The sequence below is a fragment of the Meriones unguiculatus genome, chromosome 11 (genome assembly GCF_030254825.1).
Source record: "Meriones unguiculatus strain TT.TT164.6M chromosome 11, Bangor_MerUng_6.1, whole genome shotgun sequence".
NCBI lineage: Eukaryota > Metazoa > Chordata > Mammalia > Rodentia > Muridae > Meriones > Meriones unguiculatus.
The window spans coordinates 102,293,266-102,318,427 of NC_083359.1; the positions used below are offsets into that span (position 1 = coordinate 102,293,266).

At 41.2% G+C, this 25,162-nt stretch overlaps 2 protein-coding genes across 6 annotated transcripts in view; one reads left to right on the plus strand and one right to left on the minus strand.

Moving 5' to 3' along the window:
• Positions 1 to 1,229: 1,229 nt before the first annotated feature.
• Positions 1,230 to 19,771, minus strand: Brox (BRO1 domain and CAAX motif containing). Of its 4 annotated transcripts, none has more exons than XM_021657820.2 (13): positions 19,666 to 19,771; positions 17,581 to 17,697; positions 15,675 to 15,781; positions 15,045 to 15,141; positions 12,607 to 12,702; positions 10,968 to 11,040; positions 9,670 to 9,775; positions 8,844 to 8,933; positions 6,966 to 7,051; positions 5,658 to 5,739; positions 5,241 to 5,391; positions 4,217 to 4,376; positions 1,230 to 3,329 (listed from the first exon to the last, which is right to left on the minus strand). In XM_021657820.2, exons 2-13 carry the CDS (start codon positions 17,679 to 17,681, stop codon positions 3,243 to 3,245), a joined length of 1,236 nt encoding a protein of 411 aa, XP_021513495.1. In that variant the 5' UTR covers positions 17,682 to 17,697; positions 19,666 to 19,771; the 3' UTR covers positions 1,230 to 3,242. The 4 variants fall into 4 exon arrangements, with proteins under 4 accessions (XP_021513495.1, XP_021513493.1, XP_021513492.1 ...); XM_021657818.2 differs by having other exon boundaries at positions 19,406 to 19,700; XM_021657817.2 differs by having other exon boundaries at positions 19,387 to 19,700.
• Positions 19,769 to 25,162, plus strand: part of Aida (axin interactor, dorsalization associated) — a 33,447-nt gene continuing 28,053 nt past the window's right edge. For both annotated transcript variants that reach the window (XM_060364875.1, XM_021657821.2), the window contains exon 1: positions 19,769 to 20,121. In XM_060364875.1, the coding sequence (XP_060220858.1) occupies positions 20,012 to 20,121 (110 nt within the window). In that variant the 5' untranslated portion in view covers positions 19,769 to 20,011. The remainder of the gene's footprint in view (positions 20,122 to 25,162) is intronic.

The window sequence follows — 25,162 nt, forward strand, 5'->3', positions numbered from 1 at the left end:
TATTAGGCTGATAGTTCCAATTAGGGTCTATAATGGCATAGCAAATACATGGTAGCAGAAGGCTGGAGCAGCAGCTGAGAGCTCACGTCTCGATCTAGTTCAAAACCTCAGTCTTATACCCAATGACACACCACCCCCAACAAGGCCATACTTTCTAACCTTTCCCTAAGTTTCACGAACTGGGAACCAAATATCAAATATATGAGCCTATGGGGGCCTGTCCCATTCAAAGCACAACAGGTGAAGTTTCCCCAGTTAGTTTGCTGCCAGCATCTTCTGCCCTGTGATCATGTCCTTGTCTTGATTGTGTCTGGAACATTCACTTAATGAATTATGCAATCAGTTAAATTTAATGAGTATGAGAAGGAACTATGTAACAGACAGAATATGAACTTGCAATGGTTTTATTTTCTGTTTTTAAACTATTTCATTATTTTCCTGTTACCATCTGTAAACATTTCAATTTATATATCAAGAAAACACATGCTGGGCTTCTAACGTGAAGGAGGAAGGTACTTTACCTAATATTTGTTACCATTTTGTTTTCACTTACCATGATGTTTGTAAATGGACTGGGTTACAACACAGCAAAGCACCAGTGCCCTCTCCCAGCCAGTACTTTTCCTAATTCAAAATGCAGTCTAGAGGTCTAAGCTATGGTGAGCAGGATTTAAATAAGCACAGCCTCACAGAAGGAACTGGCACTGTATTTGCACAGCAGCAGAGTAAATGAGGAAGTAAAATAGGAAAACTCCAGTGTCAGCAAGCCTGCTATCACCACACCTCAGAACCACGGGTCACCTGGGATGAACTTGCACCTTTACCTTCAGTATTAACTGTGTTGGTGTGCAGCTACGTGCCCATTTGAGGGCATTTCCCAATGTCTTCTACATCATGGCAGTGATGCCCTACATTCTGTTTGAAATTCTGGAGGTGACCAGCCTGGAAGCTCCTTAGGTGCTGCCCAGTGAGCCAGGACACACAGAATACTGTACTGAACTGGCAATAGGAGCTAGATGAACCAATTACAATTTTGCTTTTCACATGAAGAGGTGATTAAGAACCAATACAAACATAAGCACAAACTAAATATATCAAGAAAATTAACTCAGGAAGCAAAGAACTTATGCAAGTATCATTTAAAAGTATTACTGTAAGAAAGAATTTATACTATATTAAATTCTGCTACTAGCTAGGGATATAAAATAACCCAACAAAAGTCCAGGGAATATGTAAGTAAAATTGCTTTTATTTTTATAAATAGAAAGATAAGATCATTGTATAAACACTGAGCAGAAGTAGCACGGGAGCTGTCCTTGCCTGGTATGAAATACATGCAACAGTAGTGTACCTCTCTACAGCCATCATGCTCTTGCCTTATGTTCAGCAGCTCCCCAAATCCCCAATACTGCTTCTAAAGCTTATATATCGGGGTCTATGAGGCACCTGGTATCACCTTTTCAGTCAACGGAGGACTTCTCATCTGAGCATGTGAACACTGCCGGCTGTGGATGCAAACGCCTGCGTTTACCGCCCTTTACAAAAGCACTGGATGCGTCTCCATTTGGTGAATGGCAGTTCAGTCCACACAAAGCTCAGAGTGAAGATTCACTACTTAGGTTAGTGAGTACTAGCACCTAAAACAAGTCCTACAGGCAGGGTAAACAGGCAGCAGCAAGTATTAGTTAGGGTTTTGTCAGTAACTAGCAAAAGGGGCCCTGTAGTGAGGGTGAAAACATTTCTTTTCTATAGGCAGCAAAATAAAACTTAATGCCCACTCAGTAGTTACTCCAAGTATTCCGAAAGCTACAGCTTCAAATATTAAATAAAAACTGCAAGCTGTAATTAACATCTCTACATTATATAAAAAAACCTTGATTCTATGTAGCTTTTCAAAGGACTGTAAACTATGATATGTGATTTTTTAAATACAGTCTTGATTGACAGGCAGGATCTGTTCACTCTTCATCATGAGATGTATACTCCTGTTTCAGTACTTTATGCAGACTGCTGTGTTTCTCACAGGGTTACTATGGGGACATAGTGGGTTATCAGTGCCTGCACACTGTCTGGCACACAGTAGGTTCTCATGTACACTATTACTTCTACTAAGTGAACCAATCTGTCACCTATGAAAGGAAGTTAAGACTCCAGGAGAGCAACCAGCAAGGATACACCTGCAGATACGTTACTCGGTAAAGTATCACACATCCTCCGCTAGTTTCCAGTTTGTGGATATTATCAAATTGTTTAAGCAATATAACCCACTTTGAAGACCATATTTTATATGTCTATATCCTAACCTTTTGCTGCTATGGCCTTTGGCCTAAAGCCAAACAATTCTGACAGAAAACCATGTTAAAAACATAATGTACACCAAAATCAGGTAGCAAGAGAAATTTTCTTAAGACACTTCTAACAGAGGAATTCTCAGTGTGATCCAGGACAACCTGTCTCGGCTGAGTTTATGAAGGCTTTCTTTACAACATGCAATGTTCTACTTCTTCAAAACACACTTTCCTTTCTTTCTTTAATCTCTCTCTACACAGAAACACCAAATGCTAGTACAAAGCTTTACGCTTTAAGTAAAAATTTCATTAGAAAAGGTACTTGTGAAAAAAAACAACAACAAAAGTCTGGATACTGAGGGTAGCTGAGGGAGCATGGGACTATGCCCATGAAGGCAGGGTCTGGGGTCAGCAGACCCACCACTGCTGATTTTCAACTAAGTTACATGCTCTTCTAAACACTGATTTTCCAGTAAATTATAGACTCTGGTAAGTGTAAGAAAAGAATTTGGTCTGAAGATTTTCTGATTTTAACTGCAATTCTCTTTTTCCACCAGAAGACTGAATTAAACCTAATGAGTCAGTGATAAGATGTGAGCCCATCTCTTTTCAAAACATTCTTCTAGTAACAAACAAGGAAAAGAAACATTTTTGTGAAGATAGAAAAACATTAATATGAAACTTACTATCTAGAGTTTAAAAGGTTCAATCTCCACATACATTCATTAGAGGCATAAAAACCAACCCTTTCAAATGTTGTCCTGATTAAAAACATAGGCCCCCAAAACAAAAGCATTTAATACCTTTATGTTAAAAATCAAGAATAAATAAACTGAAGGCCAAGTCCCTCTGAAGCTAACAGTTATACTATGGGCTTCAGTGAAATGAGAAAAAGTGAACTGAATCCCATAGTTCATCTATGGACTAACAGAGATTTCTACGTGAGCGCCACTCCTAAGAGACAGAGCACCCGGTGTCCTTTTGAGGTTTCACATCTGGCTCTTTTACAGGTTTCACTTCTTCTTCTGGTTTGGGTTTGACCTAAGGAGAAAGAAAACAAGGTAAATATGCACATAAAGACTGAGAAACCCCACAAAGCTCTCCTCTACTTCGGACCTTCGAGGGTGCTGTACTTAAAGGACAGTACTGAGGCTAACCACACCAATCCAGAAGCTACATCCATAGGCAACACGCCAGTGCATGAAAGCTTATTAGACTACAGCGGGTACTCCTCCTCTGCAACTTTTCCAGGAAGTAACAACTCAGTAATGGAACCCTAGAGCATAGACGTTTATGACTATGTAAGCTGTCTTTGAAGGTACTGTTTTGGAGGCTTCATAGGAAGAAAAGATGGTTATTTTTAGTAGTAGTTGTATGGGTAGAAGACTGCCTAAGATATGCAATTTCACGAGAGGATTGTGTTGGTTAAACAATCTGAACTCCTCTGTCACAGATCCCTAGTCTTTCCAGAATTAAACATAAAACATTCCACATGACCTGCCATTTGACTAGAACACTACGGGGTGCTTAAGGATTAATGAACGTAAAAACATTCTACTTTACTCCTGGATGACTAATGCAATGCTGAAGTTAAACTGAATCTTCAAATACCAGTGTCAGAGGGGGCATTGATATGGCAACATCAACACGGTGACCTGTCCTCCATGCTTTTCTTATAGAAAGCACTGACAAATTGTGAAAATGAGATACTGTGTTGAAAACAATGTCAGTAAATTGCACAGATACGAAGGTGCAGTGTCTTGGCTACTCTTGAGCACCACCTGCACAGAGCAGATCAAGCACGGCAGCAGACTAGCATAGCACTTAAGACCAATACCGACCCTGCTCAAGTAGACAAAGGCATTCCAAGGCTAGCTCTGCATTCTTCCTAAACGGCTGTGATTAGAAGGAAAACCCCATTCTCATACACTGTCATCCTTGGGTCTCTTGGTGAGATCAAATGCAGCCAATGCTTCCGGTGTCCAGAGAGCACTCATAGGAGGAAATTCAAAAGGTACAGGCTCTACCAGCCCATAGTTTGCTTTGAGTTCCAGTTGTGGAGCTTCTGTTGGAATTTTTTGAAAGTAACTGCAAAAAGCAATTTAAAAAGTGGTTTAGTCATTTATTCAGCAACTGCTTGAGTGCCCAATATGTTCAAGGCCTATGATGAATATGACAGTTCTCTGCCCTGGGGCACAGTCACAGATGAACACACGAGAAAGTCAGGAAGCCCTGTCAACTACAGCACAGTGCAACAGCAGCTTCCAAGGACAGAAAGAACACAAAGAGGGAGAGTGGACCTGGATTTGGGGGCTCAGTCTATTTTCAAAAGAAGTGATAAAACTAAACCAAACAAGTGGAAAGTTTACTGTGACCCAATGCAGACTATCACAGGAAGAATACAGAGGCAGGCAGGGAAAAGAATGACTCTCCCATCCTATAAAAGCATTGAAATACAGTTTGCACATTGATTTACTAACAGTCTTAGTCTTATTGCCCAAAAGGACCATGAAGAATTATGAGAAAATTAAAATTTCCTGCTGTATAGTTAGAGCAAACCAGTGAGACAAATATGCAGAAGAAGTTGATCATACATTCTACAAACCACACACACACCCCAAACATAAACACACACATATCCCAGATAGAAGTAACATATGGAAACAAAGTTAAGAGAGAAAGAAGTCTTCATAGGAGTGCCCTGATGAAATAAACTTTGTTAACAATTCACATTTAAAAATTTAAAACCTATTTTTAATGACATCATATACAGAATAAAAGGCCTTGCAAACAACTTTATTACCAATATAAAGAGAAAATTAATGCTAAATTTAGATAGATGCAATTTAAGACAAATCCTTTGGGACTGGAGATTAAAAACTGTATTAAGGTGCTACTATTTTAACATTCATAACCATGTGGTACTAGTGTTAAGGAGTGAGCAGTACTCACATGAACCCATTTTCTCTCTGACATTTGTCCAGCGTGTTCTTCACAAGGCTTCCGAGCTTCCGAAAGAACAAGTGTCCTGACGGCTTGGCTGTTGGTCCTGGTCCTTTGGTTTCCCCATACTCTTTGCACAGGGCTTCTGCCTCAGTGTACACTGCAGAGAGGACAACCATCTCAGAATAACTGGGCCCTGCTTGTGAATACTGACGCTTTAAGTCAGCTGGTGTCACCTGCTCTAAAAGCAACACCAACGACAACACTGTTGAAAGGCAGCATTTCCTAGAGGCTTGAGGATAAGATTTTGTTCTGTTTCCAACTCTCTTGCCCATTCCCTTTCATGACCTCAAACATAATCTACTCATTCCCTTTAGAATGACAGAACTTTTTTAAGGAAATTAAAATTCTAAAAGCAAAACTTACATTTTTCTGCTTCTTGGAGAGACCTGATTGCTTCTCCACATTTATCACTGGCCAGCAGAGTCTGGCCATGGTAACAATACGCCTGGCAAAGGAAACATTTTCACAGATTTTTGTCCTCGCACATACATGGCAGATAAACACTGTCAGTCACTGCTTGGGACTATCACAATGCAATCTTTTGTATCATTTACTTGAGGTAAGCTCCCCTCCTACTCCATCTCTGTCCAAACAAAAGAATTAGGCCCAGCCCTGAGGCAAATTATTTCTAATCATGTTCCAAGAGCAAAACCTGATAGCTGAAACTTCTTTTAAAAATCAGAACAGAAGTAAAAAATTGAGAAAATTATTTGTTATACATATGTAAAGGGAGGGGGTAGTATCTGGAGATGAGAGAACAGTACGCGTGTGTCCTGAAACGTGCTCTTCCATAACTGAGACTGGGTTCAGGATCCTCCAGCCTCAGCTTCAAATGCTAGGGTTACAGGCATGTATCACCATGCCTAGTAAGGACCACAGGTTTTAAGAAGAAAGCATCAGGCTGAAAGTCTACTCTTTAAAATCCATCGGTACAGACAGTTGGTGTTGGGCAGGAGTATGCTGGGAAATGTTATGATATATAAGGGTAAAATTATTTACTTAACTCTGAAAAAGCTTTTAACTGCCTCTCATATGATAATCTTGAAACAAGTTTGGTGGTTTAATAAACTGGTCAGGAACTTCTAAAATGGTGCGGACATACTGGTTTTCACCTAGGTGATACACATTCCATGGTATGCCTTAAGATTAAAGCTAAGAAACAAGAACAAGAACAAAATCAGCGTAAGCCTAGAAGATCTGAGAGTGAGGCAAGGTGCCCTGTTGTCTGCTGTGAGGTAGGCAGGCTGGCTGCCCTCCAGCTCACTATAGGGGGCTGGGATTTCAGATGTGCAGAACTGCATCCAGCTTTCCATGGCTTCTGGGGATCTCAAGTCAGGTCTTCACGCTTGCTTCACAAGCACTTAAGCTACTGAGCCATCTTCCCAGGCCATGAAGTTTAGAATCAGTTGATATCCTTCTCAACAGACAGGATAAAACAACTGAGAGAATTCTCAATACCTATCCAGCCTGAAAATACAGTTTGGGAGCACACAGCAACCACAGGTCTACAATTCCCTCCCCTTTCCTCCCACCACTGCTGCCAGTGAACATTTACTGACAGCTGCCTGTCACTGGCGTGCTGCTAATGAGTACTGGTGAGATGAGAGTCCTGGCAATCAAAGGACTGGACTCACCGTCTGGAGGGTTACTTATGTAGGTACTGGTACTTACATAAGCCGTGTAGAAGCACATCTTCAAGTGGAGGTATTTTCTCCATTTGGCAGAGTATGCAGGCTCCAAACTGGATAAAGTATGATCTAAAGTTACATTTTAAAAAGCAAAGTATCATTTCACCCCGTTTCACTGGAACATGGCTTAGTTCCTGTGTTCTGGTGCTAAAAGCAGAATGCCATCTAAACTCTAGCTTTCATACATTAAGAAAAAAATATTTAACGTAATTTATTCCCCCATAATTATATATTTGAACAGCATAAGTACCTCTTCAATTTGGTGGTTAATGTAACTTTAAGTTAGTGATAAAATGAAATGTGACAGGACTAAGGATTTCAAAGCAAGTATTCATATCATAGTTTTAAAACTGTATATAATAAAGTCAGGCACACAGCAATCTATTTGCCTGCCAGTAACAACTCATATCCATCTACCTATTACTGAACCTTGCAAGAAAATACACATTCACTCACTCACATGTCTGCACATGCTCATGTAACCCAAACACTTCCTAAGTTGGTTTTGATCATCCTCTTTTTTGACTTTATTATCACTGTTAAACCTTTCTTCATTTCCTCCAAAGCCTGTAACAATTTCTTTTTAAATACTGTGCAAGCCTATTCCTTCATATAGTAAGCCCATGGGTAAGCATGGAAATTTTCTTTCAAAATTACAATTCAGTCAACTCACACTTTGTTTTAAGATGAGACTAAAAGACCACCTTCCTCTCACAAGCCTTCGCTAGCACACCCACGTTGTTCAGTTTCTTATACTACTGATGTCATGTCTGACATCACGACCTGACTACAAGTTCATCTCCTTCCCAGACTGTGAATTTGTCCTTACCTATTCAGCAACTAAAATAGTAACCAGCCTCTAAACAGAAACCTAAACATGTTTCCTAGATCCCAGGAACCAAGTCTGGTTCCCTCTTTCCACAAGACAGTAGTCAAGTCATAGGTGGTCAGATGACACTTAATGGTCACTTTCTTATCTAAATACCGATTAGAATTATCAAACAGTTCTAAAGATCTGGACACGTGGTACATGCCTTTGGTCTCAGCAATTGGAAGGCAGAGGCAGGTGGATTTCTGGAGTTTGAGGCCAATCTAGTCTACATAGTGAATTCTAGGGACAACCAGGGCTAAACAGAAAGATCCAGTCTAAAAACTGAGTACATATATAAATAAGATTGCTATGAAGACCAAAATGGCAAAGGCTGCATGCTGCATAAAGCTGGTTATAACTGGTAGAAAAGACAACACGTCTTTCCCATTAGAAGTCATGTGACACATTAGCTGTGAAGCTCTGGGACTGACACAAGTACTCTATTAGCTATATTCCAAGCTCCTCATACATTAATTTATAACATTAATTAACATGTATATGTGCATATTTGTGTCTGGGAGGAGCATGTACCTGAGTGTGCCTGTATGTGGAAGCTATTCACCTTGTCTGCTGAGACAAGATCTCTTTACTTTTGGAACTGCCTGATGGCGCGAGGCTGGCTGGTTAGCAAGCCACATGGGTCCCTTTTGACTCCTCCTCCTCAGCTCCAAGATCATAAGTACATGCCATCACACTTGGCTTTTTTACATGCTAGGGATCTAACTTAGGTCCTAATGCTCATATGGGAACTTTTCCCACAGTGCTGTCTCCTATTTTTGAGACAGTTTACCCAGGCTAGCCCTGATCTTTCTCTGCAGCCCAGACAAGCCTCAGTATAATCCTCCTGTGTTAGCCTCCAGAGTAGCTATGCTTATTTCAAAGCCCAAAGCCCAAAGACTTTATTCTAATGTTGTGATGGAAAATACGAGCTTCTTTTCTAGTGAACACGAAACTCTAAAGACTTGAGAAAGCAACAACACATGGTGTTACCTGCTCTCTGGTAGAAACTGGCTGTTTCATATGCAAGCGCAGCGATCAGTCCTGGAGCATGCTTCAGCTCAATGGCTCGGGCAATTGTTACTGCAACCAACACACAATAATTGCAATCGCTAAGTTCACATTCATCTGTGGGAAGTTTAGTCATAATAGCAAACAATAGCCTGATGCTCTCTTTTCAAGTTTTAAAATTTCAAGTGTAAAAATCTATAGAAAAATGTAAACACAAAAAGAAAACACTGACTTTGTTTTTCTGATATACTGTCTTTAAATAACTAGCCAATTATTAGCCAAGCACAGAGAATGAATATAAAACATCATGACATATAGAAGAAAAATACTTTCAAAGCATTTGATTTTGAAAGATAAGAAACTTAGGAAGTTACTTTACTGTTCTCTGCAACTCCAAGATGAATACTTCGAGGTAAGTTAATGTTGGAAGAAGAAAAATAAAAGCCCAAAACAAGAGGAAAGATGAGCTACAGAATGAATGCTAGGCCAAGCAATGGCTCAAAGTGAAGAACATACAGTTCTCTTTCAGTAGAACCACATGCACAAACATAAATCTTGAAAAAAGAAAACCCAGAGATCAACATTAATCCTGTCAAAAAAAAAAAAAAAAGGTATAAAATCCAAATACTCTTTAAAGAAGCATTAACTAGAAGGAGATCTGCTGACAGCAAAGGAAACATGAAAGGTAAAATGACCCTCACAATCAATCCTTAAAACTGAAACTTAATACTGCTAAATCTGAGAGTCAAAAGCCAATATACACATTCTGAAAAACCAACAGACAAACACCATACAGTATTTAGGATACCTTCTTGAGCCTCAGCCTGGCACTGAATGACATAAGCATCTATGAGCCGAGCCTCTAAGTCCCGTCCCTTCTCCGCTGGTGTAAGAAGTTTGGGTATATGACTTTCCTAAAGAGAAAGAAAACAAACATGTCAAATTTTATTTCAACAATATTGTCAGAGGTGAAGAAGATGTAATTTATGGGACATTCAACTTAAAAACTTTCTGCGAACCTAAGTGGATAGATCAAGCAACAGCTGTGAGCTCATAGGTTAGGTGAGGTCTTGGGCATGCAAAGTAAACTTTATAAGAAACCCAATGGCAAAATTTAGATTATGGATATATATATATATATATTTTTTTTAATACAATGTAATACAAACACACTTTTGAAAGTATTTAGCTGCAATAAGAACCAAAATTCTCTTTTGTGCTGTGAATTGTTCATTCACATAAAGAATGAATGATGCACAGGAAGTACTACAAGTTCTACATCTTGTATGTTGAAAGACACCATAAAGCCACCTCCAACAGGACCTCAGTGATCAGTGGTTTTAATCAGAATGAAGCAGAAGGGTGATCTCAGAGGAAGACACAGTATTTTTCCTCAGAGTTCCCATCTCATCTTCAGCCTACCTGATACAATCAGAATGCAATGACTGAAAGGCCAGGGAGAGACCCAGAATGCAACCTCAGAGTCAGTTCTGGGGAATTGTCACTGCTCCTGGCAACCGCAGAGAAAATGAGCAAAGCACAGACCTATTTATCCATTTTGTTTTTTCTCAGGGTAAAGAGACAGAAAAGTAAGTAGAATATTACAACCTAAAACGTCTAGTTACGAGTCACCAACTTTAAGGTAAAGATGGAGCTATTAAACACTCAGCCTGGCTGTGGCTCCCTAATAAGGCGGTGAATGCACAGCACGCACAGTCAGCTCACAGGCATGAGCACACATTTGCTCTCAGCCACCTGAGACTGCATCTGGCTGAGTCTCTACAGACATTTTCCTTGCACCACTCCCTAGACAGTACAGAAGAACAAGTACTCACAGAGCATTAAACTGTGCTAGCCAGGAGATATGATTTCAGTACACAGGATGTGCATGGCTTACACGCAGGCATCATTTTAGAAAAGGCACCTGGGCATGTGGTGTTTGATATGGAGATTTGGAAGAGGCATTCTGTAAACCAACGCCCTGCAGTTACTAGAGGGACTGTATTATCTCCTCTGACACAACAGAGTTACTAATCTCTCCACAGAGTTCAAGAATTAAAATGCTACCCCTTCCCCCACACCACCCCCTTCCCCCCGCCATTTTACCTTTAAATGTTTAAAAATCCCAGCTGCAATTTTTAGGCTTCGATGGACTTCTTTTGCTTCATCTTCTGCTATGCTTTAAGACAGTGGTTGTGTTAGCTGGAGGAGGAGTCTTTATTTCTGGTAATAGCCAACACATTATGAACACCAAGGCTGAGGGATGGCTCAGTGGCTAAAAGCTGCTCTTGCAGAAGACTCGAGTTCAGTTCCCAGCACCCACATGTCAGGCGGCTCAAACTGCCTGTGACTTCAACCCTAAGGTGACCCAGTGCTTCTGGCCTCCACATGCATGCGCATATGCCCACACAGACACATCATTTAAAGACATCAGAGAACCAATTTAGTTTTCTTCCTTAAAAATAAAAAAAGTCTAACTTGACACTAAATTAAAAAGCACATGAAACATACCCCAAGACTCTGCAGAAAAACAGACACCTTGCCTAGAAGTAATTCCTAAACAATCGTATTTCCTTTCCAGACTGTTCTGTCATAAACAAACACAAACTATTATGAACCTAACACACATGGTGGCTATACACACTACTCTGGTCATTTCAATCATTTAACTTCAGCAAACATGACTCATTTTTAAATGGCAGCACATTATTATATATGGATGAATCATAACAATTCTGACAGTTTCCTAATTCTGTATCCATGTTAGTTACTACAACCGTGGTCTCATTTAATTTTACAATTCTTGGAAAAATATTATTTCCTCTGTGTGCATGAGGGGCAGTTAGAGGGCAAGTCTGTGGACTCAGTCCTCTCCATCTTTCTGTGGGTTCTGGAGTCCAGCCCAGGCTTGGATCGTCAGTCAGCAAGCACCTTTAAGCACTGAGCTACCCTACTGACTCTAGTGTCCAATTCCTTAGTCTTCTGAACCGTTGGCTTAGCCTCTGTGTCTCTTTTTTATGAACTGCCTATTCATATCCTTTATTTTCAACTGACTTGATAGTATTTTTTGCTTTGGGATTATACATTTACAAATGGACAACTTATACTGCAATTTTGTTGACCAATTCTGTCATTGTTTTTACCTTTGTTTATAGTACTTATTTTACCTGTTTGTTTATTTTGGGTTTTTTGAGACCGGGTTTCTCTGTGTAGCCCTGACTATCCTGGACCTTGCTTAGTAGACAAGGGTAGCCTCAACTGCATAGATCCACCTGCCTTTGCCTCCTGGGTGCTGGGACTAAATGTGTGTGTAACCATGCCTGGCTTTGTTTATAATGTATTAAATATAAAAGTGACCTCTTTCGGCCCAGAACCTCACTTAGGTCTACCATGTAAAAGATTATGAACATCTTTCATAATAGAGTACAGAGATGATTATGGCTTTGCTGCACAAGCCAGCAGCCTAGAATCAATCTCTAGAACCATGTAAAGGTGGAAGAAGGGAACATACTCCACAAAGCTGACCTCTGACCTCCACATGCATGTGTGCCCCTCTCCCACCCCGAGAAAAAAAAAAAAAAAATCTACAAAACAGAGACTAAGCTGCATAACTGTAGTACTTAAACATAAAACAATGACTCTTCCACTTAATTCAAGTGGACCTTCTTAACAAACAGCATATCCTTAAATTCAACGTATTAAAAAAAAAAATACAGATACATGCAAACTTTGCTTTTTAACTTACTTTTCTTTTCCAGCCAATCTTGAAGCGTATTTCGTATACCATAATGCTACATTAAATCCCATAGAAATCAGTTCAAATACAGCATCCTGCTGGGCACTGGAATTAAGAATGAAATCATTACATTAAGAAATCATAGATTCTGATGACAGTGTTATAAAGCTTACTTGGCTTAGTAGGTTAAGGCTCTTGCTGCCAAGTCTGATGCCCTGAGTTCAATTCCTAGGAACCACATGGTTAAAGAGAACTGATTCCTGCATGTTGTTCTCTAAACTTCATATATGCACTATGACATGCAGGCAATCACACATGTACATGTGACCACACACAAACATAAGAAATAAAAAGCAGTAATTAAAAAAAAATTATAAAGGTAGAAACTAGGGTAGTAGCTTATGCTACTTATAGCATTTGGGAGGCAGAGGCAGGTGGATCACTGTGAGTCTAAGGCCAGCCCGGTCTACTTAGTGGTCTACATAGTGGTCAAGGCTACAAAGCGAGACCCTGTCTCAAAAACAAATCAACAAACAAAAAATATATATCTGGCACACATAGATCCAGGTAAGTAACAATCTAAATATAATGGTCCAGAATTGTCTTAGTTTCATTCTATTTGCTAAAACACACACGCATACACAAATCTCCAAACCAAAACCAACCAAACGAAAAATCCAACTTGGGGAAGAAAGAGTTTATTTCATTTTACAGCTTAGAGTCCAACTTGAAGTAAGAACAGAAACTCAGGGCAGGAAGCTGGAGGCAGAAACTGAAGCAGAGGCCAGGGCCAACACTGCTTCCTGGTTTGCTCTCCATGGCTTCCTTAGCTTCTTTTATGCAACCCAAGACTACCTTTCCAGGGATGTTACACCCAGAAGGCTGGACCCTCTTCACATCAATCATTCATCAAAAGAAAATGCTCCATAGGCCAATCTGATGGAGGCATTTTCTCAATCAAATTCCCTCTTCCCAGATGAACCTAGTCTACATCAAGCTGACAGAAGATTAACTGGCAAGTATGAAACTATGTACTTTATATAACCATGATAAAGTAGTTACAAAAACTACATAGAAGAGCTACATGCATACAGTATCATATGTACTGAATACTGGGTACTCTTTAAGGTTACATCACATAATCTGTTTTAATCTCTTTTTTGAAACATGTTCTGTTGCCCAGGTTGGCTTCAGGATCACGATCCTCCTGCCTCGGCTTCCCCAGTGTTCAGTGTATCAGCATGTGCCACCAGGCTTAGCTTAATCACATGATTCCTCACTATCTAGCTCATGAAATGCTGAAAAAACAAGAAACAAAACAAAACAAACTGAACAACACCACCAAAAAACTCCCATAACATGGAATCAATGTTTGGGATAATGTGGGGAAAAGATTGAACTTACATAATTCAAGCCATTTTATGGCCTGTCAAAACTCTCACTGTAATGACGATGAAGGCTTGATCCTCAAAAAATAAGTCTCAACAATAATTAATCCTTAATTTGGATGAAAAACAGAGTGATTAAATAAAAAAAAAATTTTGGAAAACTTTGGTACTGAACACTATTAAAATCCGCATGACATGTCCAAGGAAGGAAGGAAGGAAAGTAAGCACAGAGAATGTGTAAATTCTATAGGGCCTGGCATTACATCCTTCATCTACTACATTTCCTTACTGTGTTCCTCAGTGTCTTATTGCCTTTACATCAAAAATCTAGTCAAAGTACATGCACACATCAAAAGCTGTATTACGTCTAAGCATGTATGGCGCCATCATTCATTTTTTCTCTTGTAGCACCACTCTGGGATTTGTGATCTCCAATCCCTTCCTTTCTATGTTTCCTTTATTTTTTACATCTCTTTATCTACTTACTTATTTGTGTTTGTGGGCACACATGTGCCACAAGGTATGTGTGGAATTAAAAGGCAAATTATGAAAGTTGGCTCTCTCCTTCCACCTTTATGTGGGTTCTGGGGATTGAACTCAGGTTGTCAGGCTTGGCAGCAAGCGCCTGAGCATCTCACTGGCTCTCTTTCCATTTTTTATTAAACAAAGATCTATGGACATTTTTAACAATCCCAATTCTGTTTTTAAAAAAATAAGGGTTCACACTACAATGATCAATTATTAATAGTTGAAAGTGAAAAAGCTGAAGAGAAGTTTAAAGAGTAGAAACACAACTTAAAAGGAGGGAAGAAAAATACAGTCAGTTTTGGATTACAAACTGGGTGTTATTAAACAAACAAAGGTATTTAAACTTTATATTTATATTACCTCAAAAATAGATGTTTATTATTTTAAATTTAATAGTACAAACTTTAGTTGAAGCCACTGTTTTATTTAACTTCCTAGCAAGTGAAAATGTCAGTCTTCTATTTCTTTTTTTTACACTGGCCAAATTGTTAAAAACAGACTTTGATTTAGAGCCTGATTAGCACGGCTCACCTCGGAACGTGTCCCTGTAAGGTATCAGTCCACTTGAAATTCTGAATGTATCTTAATTTGCTTTCCTGGGTAGAGTCACCCAGTGAATTTATGAAACCTATAAAAAAGACACAATGTATTTTAGTTTTAGAACAAATATCATGTGTTCTGATTAAAATATTATCATACATAGCAGGGCATGATGGTGCATGCCTTTGATCTTAGCACTTACACCTGGGATGCAGAGACAGGGCATTTCTGTGAGTTGGAGGCTAGCCAAGACTACAAAGGGAGTTCTAGACAGCCAGTGCTACACAGAGAAACCCTGTCTCAACTCCCACCCCCCAAAAAATTATTCATACAATTACTTTTTCAGTAATTCAGCCTGAATGAAACTTCTGGAACTTTTCTTCCCTCCACATTTTACATATTCTACTGGTAACAGAATATGAAATGTGTACATATCCACATTTATCTAATATTTTCAGAATATTAGAAAGACCATGTATCACTAATACAAAGTCACATTCTGAGAACGGAACATTCCAAATATAGCCTGGGAGATTATAAACTACTTGAATCTTTAAAGTTAAATGTATACTTCCACATAGTTGGTTTTTAAAAACATTCAAGTTTACAACAGTAACTAACCTTGTAAAAGTGAGAAATACAAGTCTGCTGCATTCTTCATTGTTTCTGGATTACAGCTCAAGTCAGTGAACAATTCGAGGAGCCGAGTTCTGGATGATCTTAAATCACTTACATCAACAGACAATAAAGTTAGTAAGTTGTGTTTTCACAACTGTAAAGACAGCCGAGATGCCACAACTTAAAAGCTGTACAACAATGCCCACAGATCCACTGCTACCTTCTTGTAAAATAATTGAGAATTCTTCTAACAACTGCTTCAAAAATTATAAAAAAATAAACTCTATTTAAAGGGGCAATGTATGTATCCAATTGTGCAATAAAAATGCATAGCAAGTTTAAACAACTGTCCAGGCATGGCAACAGACACCTGTAACCCTAGTGCTCAGGAGGTGCAAGGAGGGTCCTTAGCCACACAGCGAGGCAGGTCTACCCAAGGCCCTGGCTTCATCAACTGTGTGGATTGAAATTCATTCTTCATTCTTTAGCCAAGAGTTTTAGGGAAAACAGAAATTTAAGGTTCCTGTATATGATTGCAAGGGTTCACACTATTTTGAATTTCTAAAATTGGCACCACTTATAAAACATCTAACATACTGTATGAATAAATATACATCCAGAAGATGCAAAACTGTATGACCACTAGATTAAGTACTTAGGCTGTCCCTGCACACAGTTCTCTGGGACAGACAGTCTCATATCTGCCCTTCCTTCTAAGTTCCTTTACCCCAAGGCCGGGTGAGTGCTGCAGATGTTCCTCCCCTCTCGACATTTCTTCTCTGTGTCGCTGGCTCTCTCCCACCTACAAAAGTGCCAGTCTCTGGCCTCCTGATTTCTCTCTTTTGAGATCTCTAGTCTCACATCTTCAATGACTTCCTCCATTACACCATCTTTAAGCTACTTCCACGTCTAATCCAGGAGGCAGTGAGAGCTCAAAAAGTCATGTTAGACGGTACTGATGAGGCACTTAAAATGTGTAGGCTGAAGACTAAATTTAAATTGTCAACACACAGAATGCATGCTATAGAATATTGCTATAAATATCAGAATATTTCCTAAGTCATATGTAAATTTTCTTACTCTAAATACATATTAGTATGTACGTATGCACACATTCATACACATGTGCAAATATTCACGCCTGGGTGTGTGTGGATGTCTGGGTCTCTTACCGAACCTAGAGTTTGTTGTTCTGGCTAAACCTGCTCAATGAAGAGCTCAAGGCTCTGCCTATCTCCACAAACCCCATTCTCCAGTGCTGGAGTTGAGGTGTACCATCTCGTCTGCTTTAGTATGTGGATGTTAGGACCCGAACTCAGGCCCCACACCTGTGTCTAAATCACATACTTCTAAGGAATGTTTTTCCCCAATTTGAATAATTTTAAGATGAATTTCACTCTCTGTATGTTGAGCGTGTATGTGCGCTCAACATACAGACAGACAGACAGACAGACACAGACAGACACACACACACAGTGGACATATTTTGCCAACTCCTGATCTAAGTTGAACAATTCATGTGAAGCCTAGCGCAAGTCCTTCCTTCTATATTACTACTTTGAAGGCTACTTCAAATTACAAGACTCTCTCCCTGCTTGGAACATAAATAATTTACTGTCTGATTCATTAACAAGACTATATCCTATCTTAAGGATCTATTGAGATACACAGTTTAACTTTGATTGTCATTGCTTTAGCCTTTCTGGAACTCATTTACTGACCTAAAATTAAGCATGTGACTTAGATGACTACCTCATGTTTTAACCTTCATTTGTTAATGATAAAATAAAAACTTATCCTAAGTTCAACGTGAGGAATGTGTTACACATTTCCTAACTGATTAAGGAACTTAAAAATGTACTTTGATTCATTGCCCAACCAACACTTCTTAAGTTTCACTAACACTTACTTGCAAATCTTTGAAGCAGGAGGACCAGTGATCATGCCATAGTAGTTAAAAGACACTGGAGCTGTAGCTTTTAATGGGTTCCTATGAAACCAATGGGTCATTTTCTCAAGATGTGTTCTATAACCAGAAAAGACACAAAAATTGAAGAAGAAACTAAGTAGAAAAGGACACAGTAAAAAGTGACTATTTTAGGAGATACATTTGATGCATAAGCTATTATGCACAAGATATACATATCAAATATAATATACTACAAACAAATTTTGTCTTGACTGTCTATACTTAAGATTACTCCTGTATAAGAAAACTGAGAATTTTGTTCATAATAATTTCAGTGATAAGACACAAAAGAGTAGTGATATTTAAACTTTAAACACAAAAATCACCCTGAAGTAAGTTAGTCTTGTATGTGCTGTCACTGGTCTGAGGGAGAACCTGAAATGCTGACAGTACAGGGTTCTAGACTATACTTCAGCTGAGACCTTAGTTGGATGGCTTAAAAGAGAAGGCACAGGACCAGATGAGCCTCCCTTCCTCATCAAAGTCAAATGAATCCCCTTATTAACACTGAGTCTACTTGAAGTTAATGGGTTTTTATAGTCATTTTATTTTCTATATTGCTGGGACCAAAGGACCTTGGTGGAAACCTTGTGTTCTCTAATAAATGAGCTGGGTACAAAATTGCTAAGAGTATAGTAAAACAAATTGGTTAATGAAAAACCTCAATGAAATGCCAACTGAAAAAAAAAACTGTAGCAAAACGGAAAAAAAAAAAGACAAAAAAACAAAAACAGCGCTGCTTCCCCCCACCCCCAAGTTCCTGTGTAGGTAATGCATTTGGTAACTCAGGAAGGCTCCAGGCCAAAGCCTCACATATTTCATTGGGTTTCAGAGAAACACAACAATGATTCTGATAAAGGCACATGTAATTTAAGGGTTCATCAATCAACCTTTATCAGGAAAAAGAAAGGAGGGGTTGGGTATGGGTGGTGCAGTGTTCCAAAATATCTACATTAGGCTCCACTAGGGTTAGACTTACTCATGGCAAAACGTTCGGGGAAGCACCAGCTTTTTAACGAACAGAGAATGCATTGTATACTCAGTGAAAGCCAGGGCAGACCCACTTAGGACTCAAAACACTTAACAAACCCTTTCAGTACGTATCAACAAAACAGTATCTACACAAAACACCTTCAAAACGCAAATCCAGCACTGGGTGAGCCTACCATACTCTAGGGGAATTTGTCTGTTACTAATTTCTTTTAATGACCGTTCTCAGCACCATCCTTGAAACAACCCGGGGACCCGGCATTCAATACCTCAGAGTGTAGGGTCCACGAACGACACACCCATCCTCAGCAGAGGGCAGAGCCCCAAGTACAACCCGTAATCCGGGACGTCACCTGCAGACTTCCACATGACCACTGAGGCGGCTGACACAGGCCTCCCGACCCGGGAGCTCCCCGGGACCGCGGAGCCTACCTGCAGTCTGACACAGTCCGCGCCCACTTCCTGTTTACCGCCCGGCCTCTTCCTCCCGGTGTCCTACAGTCAGCCGACCGCGACCCCACGACCCGCCTTCTGGATCGCGGTCAGGCCTTAGGGTGCCCACCGATCCCGTCAACCGCGGACGGGCAGGGCGAGGACTGCCAAGCCACCGTTCCGCGTCCAGTAAACCATCTAACTAACAGCCAGTAGAGACGCCGGGCGAGGGGCCGATCGGGCTGTCCAGGGGTGGTGGGAGTGGAGCAGGGTGACACTACCCTTGAGGTCCAGAACCAGAGGGAGGGGTTATCCCAGGCTCACCGCTTCCTCACAAGCTCACCGGGGATCTCAGAGACCGCGACGCCCCTGTCCTGCCGGGGAAAGGAGGACGCAGTCCGCCAGAGAGACGAGGAAGGCGCCGGTAGCACCGAGGCACCCGGGCTAGAGCGGCCGGAAGCTGGGCTCGCCGAGAGCGGGGGTCACGTGACTGGGGGCCGCGACGGCGTTGGAGGCGGCCGAGCGTGTCTCTGAAGGGCGGATGTCGCGGTCCCCTCGGCTCGCTCCGCCCGTCTGTATTTTCTAAACTTCGTCTGCTCTTACCTCTCGAGCGTCTGCCCGGGCCCTAACGAGGGAGGGATGTGGCGTAAGGCCCCCCACGCCCAGGCCGGATGCCACCGTAGCGATGGCGGCCCGGGCCGATCGGGGCGGCTTCAACCTAACTGGGGCGTGGCCTGGGGGCGTGGCCTCGGCGGGGCGGGCGCCTCGGAGCTGCTAAGTTTGGCTGTGGCGGCAAATGGGTTTGGGCGGCTCCTCGGCGGGTGGCTGCGGTGGCCTCAGCGGTTCCTCCCGGCCCTGTTAATGTCAGGGCCGAGCCGGGGGAGGATGGCGCCCTAGAGCCCGGCCTTGCTGGGGTAGGGGCGGGAGGGGGCCGGGGCGGGGAACGGCCATGTCGGAGGTGACCCGGAGTCTGCTGCAGCGCTGGGGCGCCAGTCTGAGGAGAGGCGCCGACTTCGACTCCTGGGGCCAGCTGGTGGAGGCGATAGACGAGTATCAGATGTGAGTGACTAACCGCGGGAGCGGTCCAGGCGGGTCGCCTCCCCTTGTTTCTGCCCGGGTCTCGCATCACTGAGTCCTGCAGCGCGAGCTCCTTCTTGGGGTGGGGCCCCCGCGAGCACCAGGGTTTAGATCCCACGGGCCCTGGTCTGGATGCTCGGGGACCTCCAGGGAAGCTCTCGTATCTTCCTTCTTCACTGGACAGGGCCCATTCAACAGGTAGCTGGGGCCCTAACTGGCTCTTGCCTTAATCCCCACCGAGCTTCTCACGGGTCCTGGGCTCTGCAGGCAGCCTTCTTTCCTTTCCGTCGCCTCTCCCAGGTTGCCACCCCTCCGGGAAAAATCTGTCTTTGAGAATCCCTGGGGAATAGTTGTGTGCTCTCCGCCCACGTTCCGGGGATGAGTGGCCTTATACTGCGTGTGTGTCTCCCACTCTCCACGTGTAGAAGAGGAGGGATGTGCTAGCGCGGGAGTCGATGCTGACCCCGGGAAGGGCCAGGGGTGCATCTCCTGCCAAAAGAAGGGTCCCTGCTCGCGCTCCCTCTCCACCCCTCTTTCTAGTGTGCGGTGTTTTCACAATTCCAACTCGATTTCGTTTTCGATTTCTGGGACTGTTATTTGCTAGGCTGTGAGTCCCACCCACCTTCTCGCTTAGCTGCTTTGGGTGGAGTCCGCGCAGGATGTGAATAGAGGGGAGCAAAATGTGAATTAATAGACTTACGCACAGGAGCCGCCACTCCCTCCTTGGGTCCCTCCCCCTTTTCCTGTGTACAATGTATAGCCTCTGGGTATATGTGAGGACTGGTTTCCTTCATCCACCCAAGTCTCATTTTCTCTTTCTGGTGCCTCCTACTAAAGCTTTATAAAGGGATGCTTTTAAAATTTAAAAAGCAAAAAACAAACCATGTATAAACATCTTGCTTAGTTTATTGGACTCGTTACTAAAAGAAACTCCCCATTAAATGATGTTGGCAAACTGTTACCATTGATTCTAGGTTTTCAAATAAGTTATTGTTTGAGGTTTCTCAAACTGTGAAACCATTCTTACCTCCCTTCCTGGAAAGAATACAGGATTGGTACTTGGAAAAAAAAAATCAAAGCTCCAGTCCAGTCCCTACAGTAGCTACTTGTTTTTGTCCACTCCATGAGATAATGTGGATATGTAGATGTTCTCTGCCTAGCTTAACTGATAGAATGGTCTATGGATTCAGAAACCCAGTGCTTTCTATGCCAGACAATATTAACATGTATTTTGGATTCTCACGTGATTTCATTTGTTTTTGTAGCTGCCCAGTAGGGATAAGATTCTTTTTCTTTTTACAAAATTAGAAAGCTGGGTCACAATGTGATACTTTTGAAATCTGGGGGGAGGGTGATTTTTTTTTTTTTTGTAACCTTTCTGCTAACATGAATTGACAAAGTTTTGTTTGATAAAACATTGATAGGACACTTCTGTAAATACACTGAACAGATTTCAAGATTCTCTCAATTGTTGGAGAGCGAGCCCTCTGTGCACTGATGAGTTAGCGGGTGAGCATGTGTGGGTATCACCCTCCGCAGTAATGAAAGTGGCATACCCTGAAATGCAAAGCTGCCTCTCACTGTGCTGTAGTGGGACCTGGCAGCTGCTGGTGCTGGGCGGCAGACCTCCCCATGGAAAGGGAATAATACCACGTCTAATTGAAATTACAAAGGAAAATTGAATATGCAGGCTGCTTAGTGGGAATGAGAGTAATAGGCACATGCAAGTCCTTTGTTGACACTCTATACTGACCACTGTACTGGAGAGCTGAAGAGTACTACAAAACCACACTGTCAGGTTTCAATAGAAATAGAGGGATCAGCTAAGCTTGGTAAAATCCAGGCTTCCAGGCTACACATAAATGAAGCTAAGAATTTACATCTTTCTAATTTATCAGAAACAGAAACAAGTTGCCTTTTTTAATTTTTCTTTGAACACACTCTTTGAGAGGAAAGACTAAAGCCAAAGAGGCTAGTTGGGGACTGTGATAATGATGCAAACAATTAAGTCAGTGGCCAGATACCAAGAATAAAGGGAGAGGTTTAGGGTAATTGGGCTTTTTAATTGGGTGGCCATACTGTCTTCATAGTCACACAACATATGGAGGCTGGTTTATGGGGGAAATGATGGAGGGATAGTTTATGTACTCTCATTTAAGAGTACTGTATTTTGTTTTCAAGCTTAGTTTATGCACATGAGTGGTTTGCTTGGATGAATTTTTTGGCACATCATGTGTGTGCCTGGTACCTGTATGTGGAGGTCAAAGAAAAGGAGCAGGAGTCAGTGCTCCCCTCCACCATGTCTACCCAGGGATTGACTCAGGCCATCAGACTCAGAAGCTGTATCTACTGAGCCATCCTGTGACTATGTTCAGTAGTTTGCTAATATTTTCAGAGTATCAACCTGGAATTGGCAGAGAGAAAACCTGGTTCTTTGCTCCCGATCATTGATAACACACTAATTTCTGTCTTTAGAGATTATAAAGTTCCTGTCAGTCACTTATGGGCTTAAAGTCTATTTAAGACATTTCCTGAGAGCAGCCCCATTTTACTTGTAGGCAGCTGTGTAGGAGAAGTTGCCTTTTCGTGAGTTATGTGTACCTGTGTGTGCAGCACATACCCTGTATCATTCCACTGTGTGTGCAGTGGACACCCTGTATCACTCCACCTTCCTTTTGAGGCAGAGTCTCTCCCTGAACATTCCCTGCTAGGCTTGAAGCTAGCAAGGGGTTCTCCTATCTCAGCTTCTTCGGTGCTGGGTTTGTAGGTGTGCTAGGGATACTTGGCTAGTCATATGGCTGCTGGGGTCCAAACCGTGGTTGTCAGGATTGGCCAGCAAGTGCTCCTTAACTGTGGAACCATCTCTCAGCCCTAGAGGGCTTGCTCTTACTGTTACTAATAAGCAGCTCTTTGATTTGTTCATATGATTATCCAGAGCAGAGTAGATTTTTCTTCAGTGCACAGAATCAGCTCTCACTTTTTCTTGGGATTCCATTGACATGAAAATTGTAGGTGTGTGTGTACATATATTTATGTTTGCCTAGGCTTTTAAAGAGTTTTTTGTTTTTGTTTTTGTTTTCCATGAGACATGATTTTTCTGTGTAACCTTGACTGTCCTGGGCTTGCTTTGTAGACTAGGCCGGCCTGGAACTGATTCTGCCTCCCCGAGTGCTGGGGTTACAGTGCTGGGAGGCACCTGCTGCTGCACCCAGCTATTTTTGGTTTTGTTTGTTTATTTGTTGTTTTAAATCCCAGCACTTGGGAGGCAGAGGCAGGGAAGTTAGAGGCCAGCATTTTCTCCACAGCCAGTTCCAAGCCAGCCAGGGAGGGCTACATAATGAGAGTCCGTCTTAAAATACAAAACACCACCACCAACAACAACAAACTATTGACTCATAATTTATACACCACAAAACTGACATGTTTTACATGTGTAAATTAATGATTTTTAAGTTAAATTTACCAGCTTGTGCAGCCGTTGCCACACTGCATTTAGAATATTTCCGTTTCCTCTGAAAGGTCCCTTGTGCTCATTTGCATTCACACTACGTACTTGAGCCCCAGACAACTGCTCTTCTATATTCTGTCTTCATAATTTTGTCCTTTCTGAACATTTCATATAATAATCGCCTAATACAATTTTGTAATGGCTTATTTAGCATAATTTTCAAGATTAATTTAGTATGTCTCATTTTTTTGTTAGTGGACAAAAATGTTATGCTGTATAGGTGTACCATGTTTTATGTGCTCATTTGCTAGTGGACATTCAAGTTTTGATTATTATCAGTAATGCTGCTCTAAACACTTACATGCAATTATTTATTAAAATTAAATTTTATTTTTAAATGTGGAGTGTGTGCACACATATATACAGGTGCCTGAAGTTTGGAGACCAGAGTTTGGATCTCCTGGAGTTGGAGTTGGAGTTGGAGTCAGTTGTGAGCTGACATAGGTATTAAGAACAAGGCTTAGATCCTCCATGAGAGCAGTATGCACTCTTAACCACCGAGCCATCTGTCCTGCCTGTGTAATTCCTTATGTGAACATGCATTTTCATTCCTTTTGAGAAAATAGATACCAGTAAGTGGAATTGCTGGATCATATTCTATGACTTTAAAAAGAAACCTGCCCAGTTATTGTCCAAAGTAGGGATATCATTTCGTATTTCTGCTAGCAGTGGAAAGCTTCTTTTTCCCACATAGCCAACATTTGTTACCATCTGTCTAGTTACAGCCGTTCTAGAGGGTATGTAGCTTACCTCACTGTGGTTTTAATTTACATTTCACTAATAACTAATACTTTTTAGTAATTTTTCATATTTATTTTCCCCCTCTAAGTCTTTGTGTACCATCTAGATCTTTTGCCTGTTTTTAAAAATTGAATTATCTTGTAGGTATAAACTTCTAAGTGTTCCCTGAACAAGGGAAATGACTATATTAGTTTCTCTCTATGTGAAAGTTTATGAATAACTCTTTGGGGGAAAGTATGTTTCCAGTTTGGGGAGAAAATAAATGTGTAGAGGCTACTTCTAATTGTTTGGTTTTTTTGCCTTAATGGGTTTGTTATTCTGGACTTTTCATGTAAATAGAATCATACTCTTTTAATGTGGTTTTTTTCATTTAGCACAACATTTTTAAAGTTTCTATTATAGTATATTCTCTTAATTTCATTCTTCCTTTTGACTGAATACTTTTTTTTTTTAAGTTCATGTGTGTAGGTGTTTTGTTTGTCTCTCTGTGTATATATACCACATGTGTGCCTGGTGTCCACAGACATGTCAGATCTCCTGAGACTAGCGTTACAGATAGTTGTGAATTGCCTTGTAGGTCCTGGGAATTGAACCTGGCTCCTCTGTAAGAGTAGCCTGTGCTCTTAATTGCTGAGCTATTTTTCCAGCCCCAGTGACAAAGAGTTCACTGAATGAGTATACCACATTTTATTTATTCACTTGTTATTGAGCATTTTGTTTCCACTTTTCAGTTGTTATAAATAATTCATGTGTATGTACAAATATTTCATGTGA

What these genes read in the sequence shown, in the direction of transcription:
- Brox (XM_021657820.2), bottom strand. Translation starts at nt 17,681, where the DNA reads ATGACCCATTGGTTTCATAGGAACCCATTAAAAGCTACAGCTCCAGTG. An exon ending in GTATTTCTCACTTTTACAAG is followed by an intron (nt 15,142 to 15,674) that starts GTTAGTTACTGT and finishes TCTTTTTTATAG; the next exon opens with GTTTCATAAATTCACTGGGT. An exon ending in TTACAGGGACACGTTCCGAG is followed by an intron (nt 12,703 to 15,044) that starts GTGAGCCGTGCT and finishes TCTTAATTCCAG; the next exon opens with TGCCCAGCAGGATGCTGTAT.